Source organism: Chlorocebus sabaeus, chromosome 10, assembly GCF_047675955.1.
Source record: "Chlorocebus sabaeus isolate Y175 chromosome 10, mChlSab1.0.hap1, whole genome shotgun sequence".
Classification (NCBI taxonomy): domain Eukaryota; kingdom Metazoa; phylum Chordata; class Mammalia; order Primates; family Cercopithecidae; genus Chlorocebus; species Chlorocebus sabaeus.
In genome coordinates this window covers 57,290,472-57,310,273 of record NC_132913.1, presented here as the reverse complement: position 1 = coordinate 57,310,273, position 19,802 = coordinate 57,290,472, and the positions used below count along the sequence as shown (strand labels likewise).

Here is a 19,802-nt window from a genome sequence, read left to right as displayed (position 1 = left end):
CTTACTGTTCTTATTTTTCCATAAATCGAAGGGTTTAACATATTACAACGTTTTAGTTCTCAGTATTACCACTTTTTGACAGGTCTCATATATAATACATGCTTCAAGGTATATATCTGTCCCAAAATGTTAGTAACATATTTTTGCCCCATGTACTATTAATGCTTAGTAACATATATGCAAATATTTCATTAAAATAAAACCTCTTCAGGAAATAAAAGAAAGCTACACACTTATAGTTATCCTAGGAGGCACTAAAACTAGCCATAATTTCAACTGATATTAAAAATATGCATCCTTAAAATAAAGAAAACAAATATTTATTAAATAATAAAATCAACTATTAATAATAAGTAAACTAAAGAGTATATACTATATATACCTACCTAGCAACAGAGTACATAAAGAGAAAATCATTGTCTGGTGAGCCCGGGGTCTTGCTATAGTCTCTATATTTCTTCTGAGTGGTATTTTTTATATCTTTCATTACAGATTCCATTTCTTTACTTAAATTTGTTTCTGACTATAAAACAATGCAAACATATATATAAAGTTTATATTCACTTTCTTTAATACTGGTCTAAAACTAGAATGTTTATTATATAAACATAGGAAATTAAAATTGAAAAGTCAAAACAGATAGAACATTATCCATTATAAATATATTTAGTGTACAAAGATAAAACCAGTCAAAAAATACTCTCTTAAACAGTGATCTTTAATTCTACATTGTGACTGGTAACACTGTAATCCAACTATGAATTACCCACATAAATTAATCTAAGCCAATGAGATGATGGTATTAAAATAATATGTTAGAGCAAAGTTTCCATGTCTATAAAAAACCTGACTTTCATTTAAGTTCATTTTTCAAAGAATTATATCAATGTCCCATAAGTTTAAGCATATTTTAAACACACAAGAATTAGGGTTTATAAAATTTTAAAAAGACCACAAATTCTAAAATTAGTCTTCGCTTGAGAAAGGGAATTGACAGATGACTCTACCTAGGTTTAAAGTATGCATTTCTGTTTCAAAAGTCACATATTCACAGTTTTCACAAATTTACTACATAAACCAGACACAACTGTCACTTCTCTCAGAGACCATATAATAAATCTATAATGAAGGTGAAATATTTTAAGAATTTAAAACAAACAAATCGTAATGGATGGCATAAAAGATGAGTTCCCTGCTACAGTAGTCTGACTTGTGATGAACAGTTCAATCAATTACACAATATTTTATCTCTCGAATACACATACACACACAGTAAATACATGTGCATATCTGTGTAAATATATCTTCTTAATCCTAATATAACTAATGGGCATATTTTTAAGTGATTAAATTGTGCTTTATATTGAGATACACACACACACACAGAGTATATATAGCTTGTGTGTTTGCTTTTAAATACTTCAACCTTTTTTTTTTTTTTTTTTTTTTTTTGAGAGGGAGTCTCGCTCTGCTGCCCAGGCTGGAGTGCAGTGGTGATCTCAGCTCACTGCAACCTCTAGCTCCGGGGTTCAAGCGATTCTCCTGCCTCAGCCTCCCGAGTAGCTGGGATTACAGGTGTGTGCCACCGTACCCAGCTAATTTTTGTATTTCTAGTAGAGATGGGGTTTTGCCATGTTGGTCAGGCTGGTTTCAAACTCCTGCCCTTAAGTGATCCATCTGCCTCAGCACCACCATGCCTGGCTAATTTTTGTATTTTTAGTAGAGATGGGGTTTTGCCATGTTGGCCAGGCTGGTCTCAAACTCCTGACTTTAAGTTATCTGTCAGCCTCAGCCTCCCAAAGTGCTGGGATTACAGGTCTGAGCCACCACGCCTGGCCTCCTTCAACATCTTAAAAGAGCCTAACTATATCTAAACCTATAGGGGTTCTTGACCTAGAAGATGTATATTAAAACTAAGAATTTAGCCTAAAGAGAAGTATAGCCTTTGATAATAATTTGTTCTATTACTTTTATTTAAATATAAATAGAAGAGAACAAAATCTCTAAAAGCAATTTCTACTAAATATGTAAAAGTCCAGAGTAATTTATAAACTGAATGAAAATGAAAGCAGAAAATCAGAGCTGAGTTAACCAGGATATTTATGCCTTACACTGATGCTTACTGGGAAAGCTCCCGGTCGTCCTTGCAGCTCCTCCACTTCCTTTATGAGATCTTGTATGCTTTTGTTGCTAGGACGTTGCCAAGGGTTATTTTCCACATTGCTTCCAGGATAACATGGAAGAACACTGTTAGCAAACTGCCTACAGAGGGGACACGTGAATTCTCCTTTGTCCACTGAGAAGCCCTGAAGAACCTGATCATTCTAAAAGATGAAATAAACATACAGATGCATGATACACACATTTACAGAAAACAAAAATTATACCACCCATTTTATAGTAAATTAATAAACCATACCAAAAAAGACATCTCTAATATGTCATAAAGAAATAAACAAAATCCTTCATTTAACTGTTAAAGTTCACCAAATCACTTCTTACATCATAGCAATTACATAACACTTGCCCTCACCAAAACACTGTTTAAGTATCTTACTCTTCTCTCAGTATGAAACATTCAAGTGATGATGCAATTAATCTGAAATGTGGATTTAAGATAAACAATAGTTCAAAAAACAGGTCACATTAAAGTGGGTCACCCTCCTCTTACCCCACACCCCTGTTTTCATAATCTGTAACTGACTACTGGGAAGATTATCCCAATGCTCATGTTCCTTGATCTAGGATAAATAGCTTTTGAGAGCAAACAAGCCTCAAAAAAGTAACTTCTAAGGTGTCTAACTGCTAAATACAACTGATTAGACAACTGAGTCAGTGCTCATTTCATTATATCTTGCATCTCAAGTACTTTGACTAAGAGAACTATGAATTCTATTTTTCACTTTTGACATTAACTTTTTAAGTCCTTAAAAATGTAACAACATATCTTCCTAAATCCAATTCTACAAACATTTACTAAGCTCCTACTATGTGATAAATGCTGTGCGAGGTGACAGCATAAAGAGTTAAGATACATTTTTCCTTCTTAAGGTGCTCACAATTTAAAAGCAAAATCAGGCAAATAAATTATAGTGTGATAAATGCAACAACAGAGAAGCCTCCCCAGAGAAGATTTGTGAGCTAAGTTTTAAAAATACACAAAAAAGAGAGTGCTAAAAATTGGGGCAATGGTCCTGGTCACAGAACATTCTGTGATAAGCTTCTTGGCAGCCTTAATTCTAAAGAATGCTAGATACTCTTTTTTGCTATAACTGAAGCTAGGTTCTCTACTGAAGCACCCCCAGAAACCCTCTCAACTCACCCTCCTACATCTCTCACATCTCAGCACCCTCTGGTACTGGCCCGAGATCATTACTCTTGCATTCCCTTGTATTTGTGGCTCATGTCATTTAGCAATACTATCCTTTTCCTTCCTTTTCACTGCCACCTACTGCCCGCAACCACTGAAGACTTTGGTACCTTGATACGTTTTCCTCATCACTCCAAGTCCTGCACCTTCCTATGCAGTTTCACTATATATGTATACCACCAGTCTTATACCTCAGTCCTTCAGCTCCTTAACCTCATCAGTGCCTACAGTTTTGGCCTCCACTCTACTCCAGCACCTGTTACCATAACAATATCCTTGTCCTGTAATAACTCAAAATTACTCGTGATCTGAAAATATTAAATTTAAACATCTTATATTCTGACTACCAACTTCCACCTCCTTTATTTCCCTTCTTTTTATCCTAGTTCATCAGGTTTTTCCTATCCCATCTGCACACCATTGTCTACCACTTCAAAAACTCATGCCAATACTTTCCACTTGCCCTCCATGTGTCCTTTCATCATTCACACCAAACAAAGCTTTCATACTAAATTAATCCAATGTATGCCTTCTCCAATTCTGCACTCAAACTGAGTGTTGTCAGAGAAAAATGAAATGCCTTCTTGCTACAAACTGTTTCCAACCTCAACTTTGTCCTGCATACTGCCTGGCACTCTTTCTCCACATCCTAGGAAGCACTCTCTCATCCAATCCCAAAGTGGTTTTTCTGGGTTTTTTTATTTTTTATTTATTTATTTTTTTTTTGAGATGGAGTTTTGCTTTTGTTGCCCAGGCTGGAGTGCAATGGTGCAATCTCAGTTCACTGCAACCTCCACCTCCCGGGTTTAAGCAATTATCCTGCCTCAGCCTCCCGAGTAGCTGGGATTACAGGGGCTCGCCACCATGCCCAACTAATTTTTGTATTTTTAGTAGAGATGGGGTTTCGCCATGTTGGCCAGGCTGATCTCAAACTTCTGACCTCAGGTGATCAGCATGCCTCGGCCTCCCAAAGTGCTGAAATTACAGGCATGAGCCACCGTACCTGGCCCCCAAAGTGGTTTTTCAAACCACCTCCTCACCTGCCAAGTCACTCACCTTCCCCACCCCTGTTCCCTTTACTCTAATTCCATATCCTGCCCATCTCCCATCACAAATATATAATTAATTAACCCCATCAATCCTTCCATCTACTTTCTTCTTTCTGTCCCTTTTACTAATTTCTCTCCTAAGTAGTCTCCCAAACATACCACTACATGACCTAATGCGTCTAGTGTCTAATGTCTAATTTGAGACTTTGTTATTTCCAATCAAAATCTTTCAGTGTCATCATCACCTCCCACCTTGATTCCTTCTTCCCCCTCATGCTCCACAAGACTGTCCTTCTAAATACATTTCAAATCTATATTCTCTTCTCCATTTTCATAGACATGAGTAAGTCCAAGCCCCTAACACATTCTTTCTTACTTTTCTGCAATGCCCCTTCTACACAACTGTCGCAATGACTCTTCTGGACATTTTATATTTCTGCTTAAGTCTTTAATGGCTTTCTCTAAGGAATCGATATAAAGTCCAAATTCTTTAAATGGACCAGAAGGCCCCTTACAATGTAAACCTTAATTACTTATTCTGTCTCATCTCTCATCACTCAAGCGCCTTACTCCATCAAAATGTTCTGGCACCTGGCAGATGTTCCAGTAAGACTCTGTGTATACCTAACATTTAGCACGCATACTGTAACTGTTTGTCTCTCTTACGTAATACATTCTAAACTCATTGAGGGAAGGAACTGTGCCTTATGTACCATTGTATCCACAATGCTTATCACAGTATCTGGAACACTGTAGATACTGAATAAATATTTACTGAAAGAATACTTGAATACAGGGATATGAAAAATGCATAATGTGCTTAAGGAACTAGTAATTAGCTTATTAATGTTGAATTGATGGACGACAACACTAAAGCAATAGGCAAGTCCAGATCCTGGAGTACCTGCATGCCATTCAGAGAATAGTGAACTTTATCCTATCAGGAGGAAGACAGCAAGAGATTTTAAGCCAACAACACATACTGTCAATTTAAATTTTAGAAAGCTCAATGTAGTAAATAAATTATACCTGGAGTAAGGAAATCAATAAGAAAACAATTCCTATAATCAAGATGAGCAAGGAAGGCATACACAAAAAAGTAGCAGTGGGATTAATGAAGGTAGAATATAGTCAAGTGAGGTTTAGAAGGCAGAATCAATAGAATTTGGGTAAGGGACTGAAAGTGAGAGGTGAAGAACAGGAAGGAAAAAAGAGATATCTACTGCTTCTGAGTTAGGAATATGGGAATATAGTAGACCTGTATTTAACAAGTTGCTTTTAAGAAGTTGCACTGCTTGAACTCAGGAGTGTAAGGCTTCGGTGAGCTATGATCTAGCCACTGCACTCCATCCTGGGAAACAGAGTGAGACCCCATCTCAAAAAAAAATAAATAAATAAAATAAAAGTTACACTGAAGGAGAAAGAGAAGTCTTCAGCTATAGGAAAATAAGAAAATGTAATGTCCAGGGAAGGATTCTGAATGGGAGGGGTTTGAACTCAGCTCCTGATGAGCTGAGAAGGGGCAGAAGAGGCAGAAAAACTGAAAATACAGAAGAAAAAGAGGTTACCTACTGATGAATCAAGGCCCCTGAGGTGTTGGGGAGAAAGGTCTACCAGAGCTCAGGCAGAAAAGTTATTCCTGAACAGAAGAAAGGCTACAGTACTACCTCAAAGAGTAGCAAAGAAAAGACTGGTCGGGATGTTGGACTCATTTATCAGGGAATAGAAAAGCAAGACAGGAATCTAAGAGAATGTGACAACAGACACTGTTTTCTTCATGACAAAGGAAGAGACCGAATCTATTAAGAGGAAATGAATCTTGGGGAGGCAAAGGTTTGGAATAGCTGCTGAGGAAAACAGGAGAAGGAACTGATCAAAGACAGGTAAATGAATTAATAGGTAGTATTTACAGCCCATAACTCTAGTCTAAGCCACTGTTATAGAAAGCCACAAGTTTGTGATAATAACCATTCACCTAGTTTTATGACTTTTCTAGCTTGGATAGCTGACTGGGTCTAAAGTCAAAGGAGGTTGATTAAATGAGATTCACAAGAACAGAATGGGTATAGTACAAGAAAGAGAGGATAGCAAAGAGCTAATACAGTAGGAAAAAAATTCAAAGGGTTAAAGGACTATAGATCTTGATGTCAGAGGCAAATCACAATAATGAGAGTGAAGACAAGAGAACTTATGTGATAATCGTAAGATGATATGGTAGGATATTAAAGCTTAATATTTCAGAGAGAGTAGCAAAGTCTAAAGTGCAGCCATGGAAGTCAGTTGCTGAAGTGAAAAAAATTTTTCTTTTTTTTGAGATGGAGTCTTGCTCTGTTGCCCAGGCTGGAGGGCAGTGGTGTAATCTCAGTTCACTGCAACCTCTGCCTCACAGAGTCAAGTGATTCTCCTGCCTCAGCCTTCCGAGTAGCTTGGATTACAAGTGCACACCACCATGCCCAGCTAATTTTTGTATTTTTAGTAGAGACAGGGTCTTGCCAGGTTGGCCAGGTGGCCACATTGGCCAGGCTGGTCTCGAACTCCTGACCTCAAGTGATCTGTCCACCTCGGCCTCCCAAAGTGCTGGGATTACAGGCATGAGCCACTGCATTCAGCCAGTTGCTAAAATGAAATTTAAAATTAAAATCCTTGAAGTTGAACAGGTCTGTGTTAAAGTGAGACTGGATAGTTTATACGATGATCAAAACCACCTAAAAAGATGAGCTGGAATTGGGATGTATATACTATACAAAGATTTAATACCTGGAAAGATACATGCAACTTTAAAAAATTTTTGCAACTTACCCGTAATGATTCCATGTAAGATTTATGACAATCTATATGTAATGTGTGACCACAGGTTTGTACATAAACACCTCCTTCCCAGCCAATTGATACTGCCAAGAGACATGAACTCTTCAAAATAAAAAGACAAATACAATTAATTTTAAAGTATAAACATATTTAAATATTAATATGTCCGCATAAACCTCTGCATGATTTTCTATTTTTATATTAATGTGAAGTTTCTATTTTTGTGGTATCAATTAATGCCTGACTAGATAGTCTTAAGACATTATCTTTAAAATTGGAATACCATGAAGTTGCAGCTCCCAAACGTCTATACTCATAATGAAAGAGAATAAATATTACGAATTAGCCTTTGTCCGCTCCATAAAATATATGCTCTCAATATTACACTATAATTCAGTATGAACTATACTGTTGCTGAGATTAAGTATGGTACTTAATCTGTCTCTGATTTCTGACATTAACAACTTACTTTTTGAAACGTCTACTTTCCTCTGGTTTAATGCTACTCTCTCTTGGTTTTGTTCCTGCCTCTTTAACTGCTTTTCTCAGCCTTCCTTCTAAGGATCTTTTTTTCTTCACTACTCCTTCAATGTCTATTCCTCTACTCCTCAAGGTTCTATTCTCAGTGCTACTCTCTTCTCATTAAACTATTTTTCCTAGTGATTTAAGCAGTAATTTCGACTACCCCGCAAGCTTAGATCTCTTGCCTGACTGTTAGATACAAGTACTTATGCCACTCAGAAATCTCCAGTTTAATGTCCCACAGAAAATATAAACTCAATGTGCCAAAAATGTAAATTGTTAGCTTCTCCATGAATCATTTCCTTCCTGTTGGTTCAATAACTCCACAATCTATTTAGTCACCACTCAGAAAGCCAAGAGTCATTCTATATCACACTCTTACTTTCATACCAAAGTATCAGTTCCCAAATCATATGGATTCTGTGTCCTAAATAACCCATGATTTTGGTCTTTCCTCTTCTTTTCCACTACATAATATTCAAGTCTATATCCCACAGACTGGGAGAAGGGGTTCTTAAACAGTTTCTTAACTCGTCTCCTTAACTCAAATTTGTTCTCTCAATGATGTACCCTCCACACATCTTTATAAAGTATAAATCTAGTCACAAGAATAACCCAAAAACATGCCTTAATATTTACAAGGTCTTAATATAATATACAATAAAGAAGGGACCCAGACTATATAAGCAAACTATATATCCTTTCCAAATTTGTGTTTTTGTTTTTTGAGGGTTTTTTTTTTTTTAGATTGAGTTTCACTCTTGTTGCCAGGCTGGAGTGCAATGGTGCAATCTTGGCTCACCACAACCTCCGCCTCCTGGATTCAAGTAATTCTCCTGCCTCAGCCTCCCGAGTAGCTGGGATTAGAGGCATGTGCCACCACACCTGGCTAATTTTGTATTTTTAGTAGAGATGGAGTTTCTCCATGTTGATCAGGCTGGTCTCACCTCAGGGAGTGATCCGCCCACCTCGGCCTCCCAAAGTGCTGGGATTATAGGCATGAGCCATCGTGCCTGGCTCCAGATTTGTTTTAAAGGTTTCTTTCTCTCATCTTTCCTTTCTCTTTTACATCTTCAACTTCTCTTTCATTGCTAATTCTTCCCTCTAAACTTATAAATAGGCTGAAGACTTTTTCTCCTAAAATCTCTTCCTTAGAATTTTCATCAATTGGCCTCTGTCAAATAGCATTTGGGCCTAAACTTGAAATCATTTTCTACAATCTATAGTAAATAGATGGGCGGGTCAGAGCAATGTGAAAGCATAAGATCTAACAGGAGTGGCAGCATATGATGAAAGATTTGAGAGCCATCAAACAAGCATGTACTTACATGCTTAAAAAACTGAGTCAATCTTTACATTTTATTTTTATAATGTAAGATGACCAATGATCTTTAAATGACAGTAAAGTTCCGATATTAAATCAAGACTCTTCATGAGTATCTAAAGTTGAAAGTACTGTGTATTACATAGTACAAAATGACTTCCCAGCCAATTTAAAGATGTGAAGCAGCATAAATCAAATATAGCTGGTTAGCAGGCTTCTGTTATAAATGAGAAAAACAACAGGAGCCCTGCTCATCCTTGTTTTACATTTTGGAGCTGCTTGAAATTGAAGCAGATTTTGGTGTTAGATCATTTAGAATGATTGGTAGTCAGTTAATAAGCCAGTTGCTCTCTTTGGCACTATACTACAAAAAGGCAATTAATCTGTATTTTTAATAAAAATGGTTAGCTTTTAAAACTGGAAACAATGAATCATCTGTCTATACAACTTTCAGATGTTTGAGTTTGACAGTCAAAAAATGCAGGGTAACATTTAATAATGTGAGACTAGTATTTTAGGGAGACCTCAAGTATCCACCACTGTGCTAAGTGCCTAACACTGAAATGTCACAACCTCAATAATTACTAAAACCTAATACTGTAGCTGGAGTTACCCCTTTTTACAAGAGAGGAATGATAACTTTAGTAAGATCACTAAGTTATAAGTTCAAATCCAAGTCTATCTAACTCCAAAGATCAGGTTCCTTCTCTCTGTTGTGTCATATTTCCCATGTGTTACACTTCCAGTTTCTACAGTGAATGCACTGTCTTACATAATATTCTACATGTCAATTCTGTAAAATGCATGCATTTAATCTGAAGACAGTAGAATCTACAGTTTAATCCTATAATCAACATCAGTGCCTACTGATGGTCATTCTTCTGCTCTATACAGTCTGGTCCAGCTACCACTCTGGTACTCTTATGTTTAGAGTAATTCAGGAAGAAACCCAGTAAGCATCTACAACACACATAGCATGTGCTAGCCTCTGAATCAACATGAGGCACAGCTCTGGACCTTCAGAGGTATGCAGTCTAGGGAATATGCCATATATACATAAAACAGGTCTTATAAAAGCATGTAAAAGTAATGATGTAGGAATACAAATCTCACACAACCACTAACAGAAACACAAAAGAGTATAATCCAACTCAGATTTCAGCTCGGAGACTTTTATTAAAAATATTTTTTTCTAGAAATGAATAATTACTCTGGCTACAAAAAAGAGATACCCTCCCTTTTTGCTCCCATTTATTAGATCATCTCTTTCCTCAAAATTATGATGCTCTTAGGTTTAGGTTTATTTTTATTGATTTTTTTTTTTAAGTTTTCTATTTGGTGTTGGGATTCATCTTTACCTGTTTACTCTAAAGTAATTAAAAATGATAAAAATTAAAACCAGGATTATTGATAGTGGCAGGAGACAGACAAATTCCTAGGTAGACAGGGCCAGGTCCCTGGTGAAATCCAACCTTCAAACCACAGACAATTTAAAGCCTGAAAACCAGGTGCAGTTTCAGGTAGAGTCCATGACTAGAGTGAGAACTTCCTCGAAGCCTTTTAGCCAATCAAATAGTGCTGCTTTTATCAGGTCCACACATGGACCATTCAGCACGCACTCCCCCATTCTGAGACCATAAAAACCACAGACTCAGTCACACAGGCAGCTACGCGTTTTCAGGCCCCCTCTCTTGTTGTTGAGATCTTTCCTGTCACTTGATAAAATTCTTCTCTGCCTTGCTCACTCTCTGGTGTCCGTGTACTTCATTATTCTTGGTTGTGGGACAAGAACCTACCCACCAAATGGCAGGGGCAAAAAGGGCTGTAACACACTCCTGGCCGGCTCACAGAGCTGTGGGTAGCAGGAATGAAAAGAGTCGTGACATGCTCCCATTCACTGGACTATGGAAGTGAAGAGCTGCAACCCTTCTGGGGGCCCAGACCTCGGCACTCCCCAAGCAGAAGCTGTGGCACTCCCTTGGGGCTCTGCAGTTGCTGGTGTCTCTGAGTTTTTGGGTGCCACTGCATCCCCGTCATTTGAATGCTGGCACCCAGCCACAGAAGCTGCTTGCAGCACACCTAGCCCCACCACAGGCAGAGCTTGGAGCTGCAATGGTTGAGGGATCCAGACTAGGGAGCGAGCTAAGCATGGCCCGCCAGCCAGCCTGGGTAGAGTGAGCCCAGTGGGCCCTAGTGAAGCCCAGGCAGAGGTGCCACCTAGTGAAGTGGCACCAAAAGAATTCTGCGTCATTATGACAAGAAAATAAAGTCTAAATAAGGTGGCAGTAAATTTCTGCAAAAGCAGAACTTAGCATCATTTCCCAATTTTCCTTGAAAATAAAATATTTATTGGTCTTTGATTAATAAAGTAATATATGTATCCTGTAAAAAAAAATCCAAAGCAAGCCAGGTGCAGTGGCTCACGCCTCTAATCCCAACATTTTGGGAGGCCGAAGCGGGCGGGTCACAAGGTCAAGAGATCGAGACCATACTGGCCAACATGGTGAAATCCTGTCTCTACTAAAAATATAAAAAATTAGCCAGGTGTGGTGGTGGGCACCTGTAGTCCCAGCTACTCAGGAGGCTGAGGCAGGGGAATCATTTGAACACAGGCCCCGGGAGACAGAGGTTGCAGTGAGCCGAGATCGCACCACTGCACTCCAGCCTGGAGACAGAGTGAGACTCCATCTCAAAAAAAAAAAAGGAAAGTCCAAAGCAATAAAGAATAAAGTGTGAAAATATGTGTGTGTGCGCACATACATGTATTTATACACATGCACATACAGATACTGCTACAAAATAACCATAATTTCATTTTAAAGTCTCTGAAAATATATGGAAGCATGACCCTTATTACCTAACCCAAACTGCCTAACAGGCCTAACCTAGCCTTCCTAAATGGGATAGCTTGAATATTTAAAACATCACTTTACATTTATATTGACCTGTATTATATGCAGGGTGACCTATATGCAGAGTGAACTCTAACCTGGTGATTACTGCATGAAAGATCATTATCAGCCCTATTTTACAGATGAGGAAATTGAGTCTCAGGCCACTTAAGGGATTTGGCCAAGCTCACATTGCTCAGAAATGGCAGAATCAGGACCAAACCCAGTTTTTCGGGTCTAGGATTCTTTCTGATCTACACAATACCTCCCTGTAGGTCCATCAGCTCCTGTAGAAGCCATCAGAAACCTTCTTGTCAGTCTAGCATATTAAGGAACCAGACTCTACTCTGGCTCTTATCATCACTAGGTCAGTTCTTATTTATTCTGATTATATATTCTGTCTTCCACTTATCTTACTAATTTCTTCCACTTCAATGGATTTATGGGCAAGAAAGTTCTATTTGGAAATCTATCCATATAATCATCTCATACAGTTAACTAAAAATGTTTTACTTTATATTTTAAGCTTATATCTTATCTTTATTTAATTCAAGACACAGTAGATTTAAAAAACTACAACAGGAGAAAGGAAACCCCATTTGATAATCCACTCAGGAAACATCAAAAGGAATACAGAAATTTTAAAAAGACGTTAACAATGCTGCTGCTACTAAAGTTTATCTTGAAAGCCTTCAGATACTTATGAGTTCCAGAGTCCCTAAACGCAAAACACTGAAAAAAACTACCAAGTTCATAAGAAGTCATAGCAGATATGAATCAAATCCATCCTTACTTTACATTTTAAAAGTATCATAATGAAATTTTATTACATATCTTTAAATGAAAGTAGAAGAGGGAGGCAAAAATCTTCACACAATATTCCCACCATAATAAAAGTTTCCAAAGAGTTAATACATTAAGTCCTCACTTAATGTTATCAATAGGTTCTTGGAAACTGTGACTTTAAGCAAATTATGTGGAACAAAACTAATTTAACCATAGGTTAACTGATATAAACAAGAGTTAAATTCCTATAGTATATTTCTGATTACAAAAAAATCATCATAACTTCTAAAGACCCAAAATATTTCTAATATGAAACACTGAAATGAATGCAGAGTATCTGAGAAAGGTTAATAGAATCAAGAAAACGATTTACCCAGTTTTTAACAAAACAATGAGTATTGTGAGTAGTAGTGGTGATGTGTTAAATTAAGGAATAAGTGTTTGCAAAGTGAAAATCGTTAAAGAGTACTTCCTATTACCATGCAATTTAAAAACAAACAATAATAAATATGCAGGTTCACTGAGCCCTTTCATACCACATCGTTATTATGCAGTTGTATAATTATCATATGCTTTATAACTTTTTACTTTATCATACACTTTGTAAATTTATAAATTTAAAAAAAAAATAATACGTTTTCATTATTTCATTCATTTTCCAACCTACTTATTCTAGTTCACAGTCATAGGTGGCTGGAGCCTAATCCCGCAGCTCAGAGCACAAGGCAGGAATTGACCCTGGGCAGGACACCATCCCGTGGCAGGACACACTCACATCCACACCCATACTCACTCACACCAGGACAATTTAGACATGCCAATTAACCTAATGTGCAGCACATCTTTGGGAAATAGGAAGAACTGGAATACCCAGACAAAACCCATGAAGACATGGGGAGAACACACAAATTCCACACTGACAGTGGCCCCGGTAGGGAATTTTTTTCTCATCAACATTATAACAAAACAACGTTGAAAGAAACATCATTATTTAAGGATCTGCTGTACTCATCATTCCACTTAATTGAATGTGTGTATCACACAATAAACAACATTTAAAACAAAGGTATCACATTTATTATCTGAAATGTTTATTAACAGATTTCCATTTCTTTCTATCCACGTATTAATTTTTTTCTAATAAACTTTCAAATGTAACATCAGAATGTCATTTTGGTAAAAGACATATAAAATTCTGGAGGGAAATAACCAACCATCAACTTGGCAGACAAAAGTACTATTTTATAAAGAGTACTTACATCCTTAAAATAACGCTGTAATAATGAAAGCCTCACGTCATGAACGGCTGCACAGGTATCCCAAGGGTAAATCTGCTCCTCTTCAGTGATTGGCAACTTTTTTGGCTCAACATTGTCACGGCACTGCCCCAAAACTACATTAACAGATAAAAGCTCATTAATCAAAAATAATCAATGCCATAGATCTGTAACTCCAAGAAAAGCTGAGTTATTTACCACAAGCAACTCAAATTTTTTCACTATTAGAAATTTTTAAAGACTCCTCAAAAAAGTGGTATTCTAGTTTTCTTCTACAGGCTAAATAAAGCTTCAAATATGCCAATATTTACTTTAAAAAATAACACTGAACTATGATTATAAACTCAAAATGGATGGATAGATGGATTGATGGGTTCCTAAATCTGTCCACTGAAAAAATCTAGATGATATAACTCTCTAGTATTCACAAACTTTATTTCTAAATATACTATTTCTCACTAAAAGGAAGAAGAGATCCATGGTGAAACACCTGAGTCCAGGGTTGGGGAAAAGTGCAAGGTGACCCCAGAAGGATGTGTGATTAAAAAGAGCAAGTAAGGGTTCAAACACTGAGGGAGCAGATTTATAAGGCCCTGGAGTTCTTACTGGTAAAATTTGACAAAAGTTGAGTATTAAAAAGAATAATAATAGTAATAGATAATACAGTACGTTTACTGACCCAGGCAAGGAAAATGAAATAAAAGAGTAAAAGGGTGAGTAGAGTCTTACTGTAGCATCCTATAGATTACCTACTACCTTACCCAAGTGATCAAACTTGATTGGCACCACCAATAATAGGACAAATTGACACTGTGGACCTCCTGATGTAATGCTATTCAAAGGAACATCACCTGTGTAATACCCTTGCCAAAACTGTTTAACTTCAATCTAGTAACAAGGAAATAATCACGCAAATCCAGATTCTGAGATATTCTATGGAACAACTAACCTGGACTCTGAAACTTTAAAAAGGGGCTAGATAAACTGTTCTAAATTACAGGAGAATAACAAGAAATGACAATGAAAAACAATACATGATCTTTTATTCGACTGTGAATCAAGAAATATCTGCTATAAAAATATTACTGACTCTGACCATAAAAAAATGATGTAAGTGGATATGTGTATAAGTTAATCAGCCTGATTAATGGTAAAGTGGCATATATGTTCATTAGCTTGGCTTAACCATTCCACAATGTATACATATCAAAATACCATATCACATTTATGTACCCCATAAATATGTACAATTTATCAAGTAAATAAGAAACACAAAAAATATTGCAGGGACAACTGAGAGAATCTGAATATAAACAATATTTGATGTTAATAATGTTACATTTCTTAGGAATGATAATGGTACCATAATTATGTAAAAGAATATCCTTGGGCTGGGTGTGGTGGCTCATGCCTGTAAACCCAGTACTTTGGGAGGCCAAGGTGGACAGATCACTTGAGGCCAGGAGTTCAAGACCAGCCTGGCTAACATAACAAAACCCCGTCTCTAATAAAAATACAAAATTTAGCTGGGTATGGTGGTGCATGCCTGTGATTCCAGCTACTTGAGAGGCTGAGGCATGAGAATTGCTTGAGCCTGGGAGGCTGGGGTTGCAGTGAGCCGAGATCGCACCACTGCACTTCAGCCTGAGCAATAGAGAGGGACTCTGTCTCAAAATATATGTAAGAAAAATTTTAAAAAGAGTATCCTTGTTCTTAGGAGTTATATTCTAAAGTATTTACAGATAAAATATCACGATGTGTGCATCGGAAGAGCTGCTCTTTAAAAAGGGAATAATATTAGGTGTATCACTGTGGGCCCTAAGTTTTGGAGGGATTTATAACAGCAACAGAAGAGACAAAAGCTGATAGATGCTACCAGCTAAAACATAATTACCATGATGCATAATCCTCTTAATATGCTGCTGCATTCAATTTGCTAGAATTTTGTTGAGAATTTTTGCATGTATATTCATAAGGGATATTGGTCTACTGTTTTCCTGTGTTATCTTTATCTGGCTTTGGTATCAAAACTAGCCTCATAGAATGAGTTAGGAAGTGTTCACTCCTCTTTATTTTTTGGACAAGTTTGAGAAGCACTGGTGTTAATTCTTTAAATGACTGATATAATTCACCAGTGAAGCCATCTGGTCCTGTGCTTTTCATTGTCAGATTTTTTAAAATTACTGAATCAATCTTTTTATGTGTTATAAATATGTTCAAATTTTTTATTACTTCTTGGGTCCATTTGGTAGTTTGTATATTTCTAGGAAATCATTTATTTAATCCATGTCATATAATTTTTTGGCATAAACTGGTCATAGTATTCTCCTATAATCCTTTTTATTTCCGTGAGGTCTGTAGTAAAGTCAACAATTTCATTTCCAATTTTAGTTATTTGAATCTTTTTTAATGTATGCAGTTACAGCTGTAAATTTCCCCATTTTCACTGCATTCTAAAGGTTTAGGTATGTTGTATTTTCATTTTCCTTCACCTCAAAGTGTTTTCTAATTTCGTTTGTAATTTCTTCTTTGGCCCATTGGTTGTTTAAGAGTATGTTGTTTTAGGTTGGGTGCGGTGGCTCACGCCTGTAATCCCAGCACTTTGGGAGGCCGAGGCGGGCAGATCACAAAGTCAGGAGATCGAGATCATCCTGGCTAACACGGTGAAACACCGTCTCTACTAAAAATACAAAAAAATTAGCCAGGCATGGTGGCAGGCGCCTGTAGTCAAAGCTACTGGGGAGGCTGAGGCAGGAGAATGGTGTGAACCCGGGAGACAGAGCTTGCAGTGAACCAAGACCATGCCACTGCACTCCAGCCTGGGTGACAGAGCGAGACTCCATCTCAAAAAAATAAAATAAAGAGTATGTTGTTTAATTTCCACATACTTGTGAATTTCCCAGGTTTCCTTTTGTTATTCATAGCTAGTTTCATTCCATTATGACCACAGACAATTTTTTGAATAATTTCAATCTTTTAAAATGTTATTGAGTCTTGTTTTGTGGCCTAACATATGGTCTACCTAGGATAATGTTCCATATACCATTGAGAAAAATATATATTCCTATGTTCTTGGGTGGAGTGTTCTATATAAGTCTGTTAGGTCTAGTTGTTTTATAGTGTTGCTCAAGTATTCAGTTTCCTTTCTGATCTTCTGTCTAGTTGTTCTATCAATTAAAGTCTCCAACTATTATTTTAGAAGTATCTATTTCTCCCTTCAGTTCTGTTCATTTTTGCTTCATACATTGGGGGCTCTGTTGTTTGGAGCATATATGTTTATAATATCTTCATGATGGATTGGCTGTTTATCAATATATAATCTCCTTCTTTGTCTCTTGTAACAATTCTTAACTTACAGTTTATTTTGTCTCATAGTATAACCACCCCAGCTCTCTTTTGGTTACTATTTGCATGGAATCTCTTCCCATCCTTTCACTTTCAACTTATTGTGTCTCTGGATCTAAAGTGAATCTCTTGTAGCATCACATTTTTAAAAATTCTGTCAACCTCTGCCTTTTACCTGGGCAGTTTAATGCATTTATATTTTAAGTAATTACTAACTTTAAAAAAATTAATTACTCCATTTTGCTATTTTCTATTTCTTCTTTAATTGATTACTGCCTTTTTTTGTAATTAATTGACTTTTCTGGTATAAAATTTTGATTCCCTTCTCTTTTCTTTTGTGTGTGTGTGTGTGTATGTGTGTGTGTGTGTAACTTTTTTTTTATAGTGTTTACCCTGGGGATTAGAATTAACATCTTCACTTTGTAACAATCAAATTTAAATATCTATTTATTTCAGAAGTATACAAAAACTGCTCCATCCCCCTTCCCTTTATGTTTTTATCTCAATGCCTACACTCTTCCACAAACAAGAACATTATTATTTGGTTTACTAATCTAGATATGCAGTTCTATCCAGATTTGCTTTATTTTTATTATATATATTTTTGAAGTGCTATCACAAATAACTTTGCATTTTCTGAATCTTTGCAACTTTGGACTTTCTGAATCTTTGCAAAGAATGTAGGGTTTAGTAAAAGGAAAAGACTATATAATATTATATTCTTCTCCTATGGCAAACTGAAGCTCCCCAGATCAGTAATGCTTACAACAGGCATTCTGAGCAATAGCGAGATGGCACATAAATTAATATCTTTCCATGTAGATAAATGTACTTAAAGGCCCTTAATTTGAGCAGTGTTTTGAAGGGTTTCTAATCAAAAGTCTATAATTTAGCACAAATCAAATATAAAAATAAAGAGATAAAAGCATGAGACTTTTAATACATGGTTTAAAGAACATGGCAATAAAGTGTCAGTGAACACTAAAAGATCTATAACAATAAGCACACCTAGCATCCAGACTTTTGTCTCTAAATACCATTTCCCACTAAAAAGAAACTAATGGTTCTTTGAGAGACTGCTGATTTCAGGGCAGGAAATGTATAAGATAAATTTATTGTAACTAGCCACACCAAAAAATGTAGAAAGACTCAAGGCTACTCTAGGCTTGTGTCAAAAGAACTCAGGAGACAACTCAAATAAGCTCTCAATGAACAAAGATGGAAGAACATGAGCATCAACAAGAAAGTAACTACAGAGTTACGAACAGAGTTCATAATGATTAAAAACAGAGTTCATTAATGATACCTAAAAGTACTAATTATCTTTAGAAAATGATTTTTAAACCCCACTATCTCAATATTTTGAGCACCTGTAAATAAAAGGAAAGAATACTGTGTCTACCCTGCCTTTCCTGTGCAATCTGTATCTCAGAGTAACAAAAAAAAGGTGATGAAATAAAATTTCTTTTATGGAAGTATATGTCAGCTAATAAACAACAACAAAAAAGCATGAAAGAGATTTGTAATCTCTGATCACCTGATGGATTTAGGCAGTAATCATCATTTGCTACTAATCTCACAGAGAGAAAACAGAGGGAACAGAGGAATATGTTAAACATCACAGCAACATTCAGAAAAATCCAAATTGGTTTTCAATGATCCAATTTCTTTAAAAAAGTAAAATGATGGGAGGAGGGGGTAAAGATAGAGGGAGAGTGGATCTATTAATTAAAAGACCACAAAGGAACACTACAACTATAAATAAATTAAGCAAAATAAATAAATAAATAAATAGAGACAATGGGGAAATTTTAAACACTGGATGTTTGATGATATTGGAGAATGTATTTAGGACTGACTGTGGTTATGTTTAAAAAACAAGACCTTTCTTTTTAACAGAAACACTGAAATTTTTACAGATGAAATTATACAATGTCTGAAATCTGCTTCGAAATAATTCTAATAAGGAGGGAACAAATGAAATAAGATTAGCCAGAAATTAATCACTGTTGAAGATAAATGGGGACATGTGGGTTCACTTTGCACATCTCTTTAGCATACTGTTAAAAATGTTCCATATTCAAATCTAAAAAGAAAAGAGAAGAAATGAATCAAAATAAATAAGCCCAGAGAAAAAAGGGAGAAAGTATTAACGGGTGGATAAGGTTCAGATGGTAAAGAAGGAAACAGCTACACAATTCACCTGGTATACTAAAATCATTCCTGAGATTTAATACTCTTTAATGTCAGTTTCTTTTTTTTTTTTTTTTTTTTAATTTTTTTTAAGATAGGGTCTTACTCCATCACCCAGGCTAGAGTTCAGTGGTGCAATCTCAGCTCACTGCAACCTCGACCTCTTGGGCTCAGGCAATCTTCCCACCTTGGCCTCCCGAGTAGCTGGGACCACAGGTGCACGTCACCACACCTGTT

General features: G+C 36.4%; 1 protein-coding gene across 3 annotated transcripts in view; it reads right to left on the bottom strand.

Annotated features, from left to right (window-relative positions):
• UBR3 (ubiquitin protein ligase E3 component n-recognin 3) overlaps positions 1-19,802 on the bottom strand; it is a 268,897-nt gene that overhangs the window by 84,574 nt on the left and 164,521 nt on the right. For 2 of the 3 annotated variants that reach the window (XM_038001943.2, XM_038001944.2), the window contains exons 26-29: positions 14,010-14,143; positions 7,219-7,329; positions 2,112-2,324; positions 387-523 (exon numbers count right to left, since the gene is read on the bottom strand). In XM_038001943.2, the coding sequence (XP_037857871.1) occupies positions 387-523; positions 2,112-2,324; positions 7,219-7,329; positions 14,010-14,143 (595 nt within the window). The remainder of the gene's footprint in view (positions 1-386; positions 524-2,111; positions 2,325-7,218; positions 7,330-14,009; positions 14,144-19,802) is intronic. The other variant, XM_007965316.3, reaches the window with a different exon arrangement.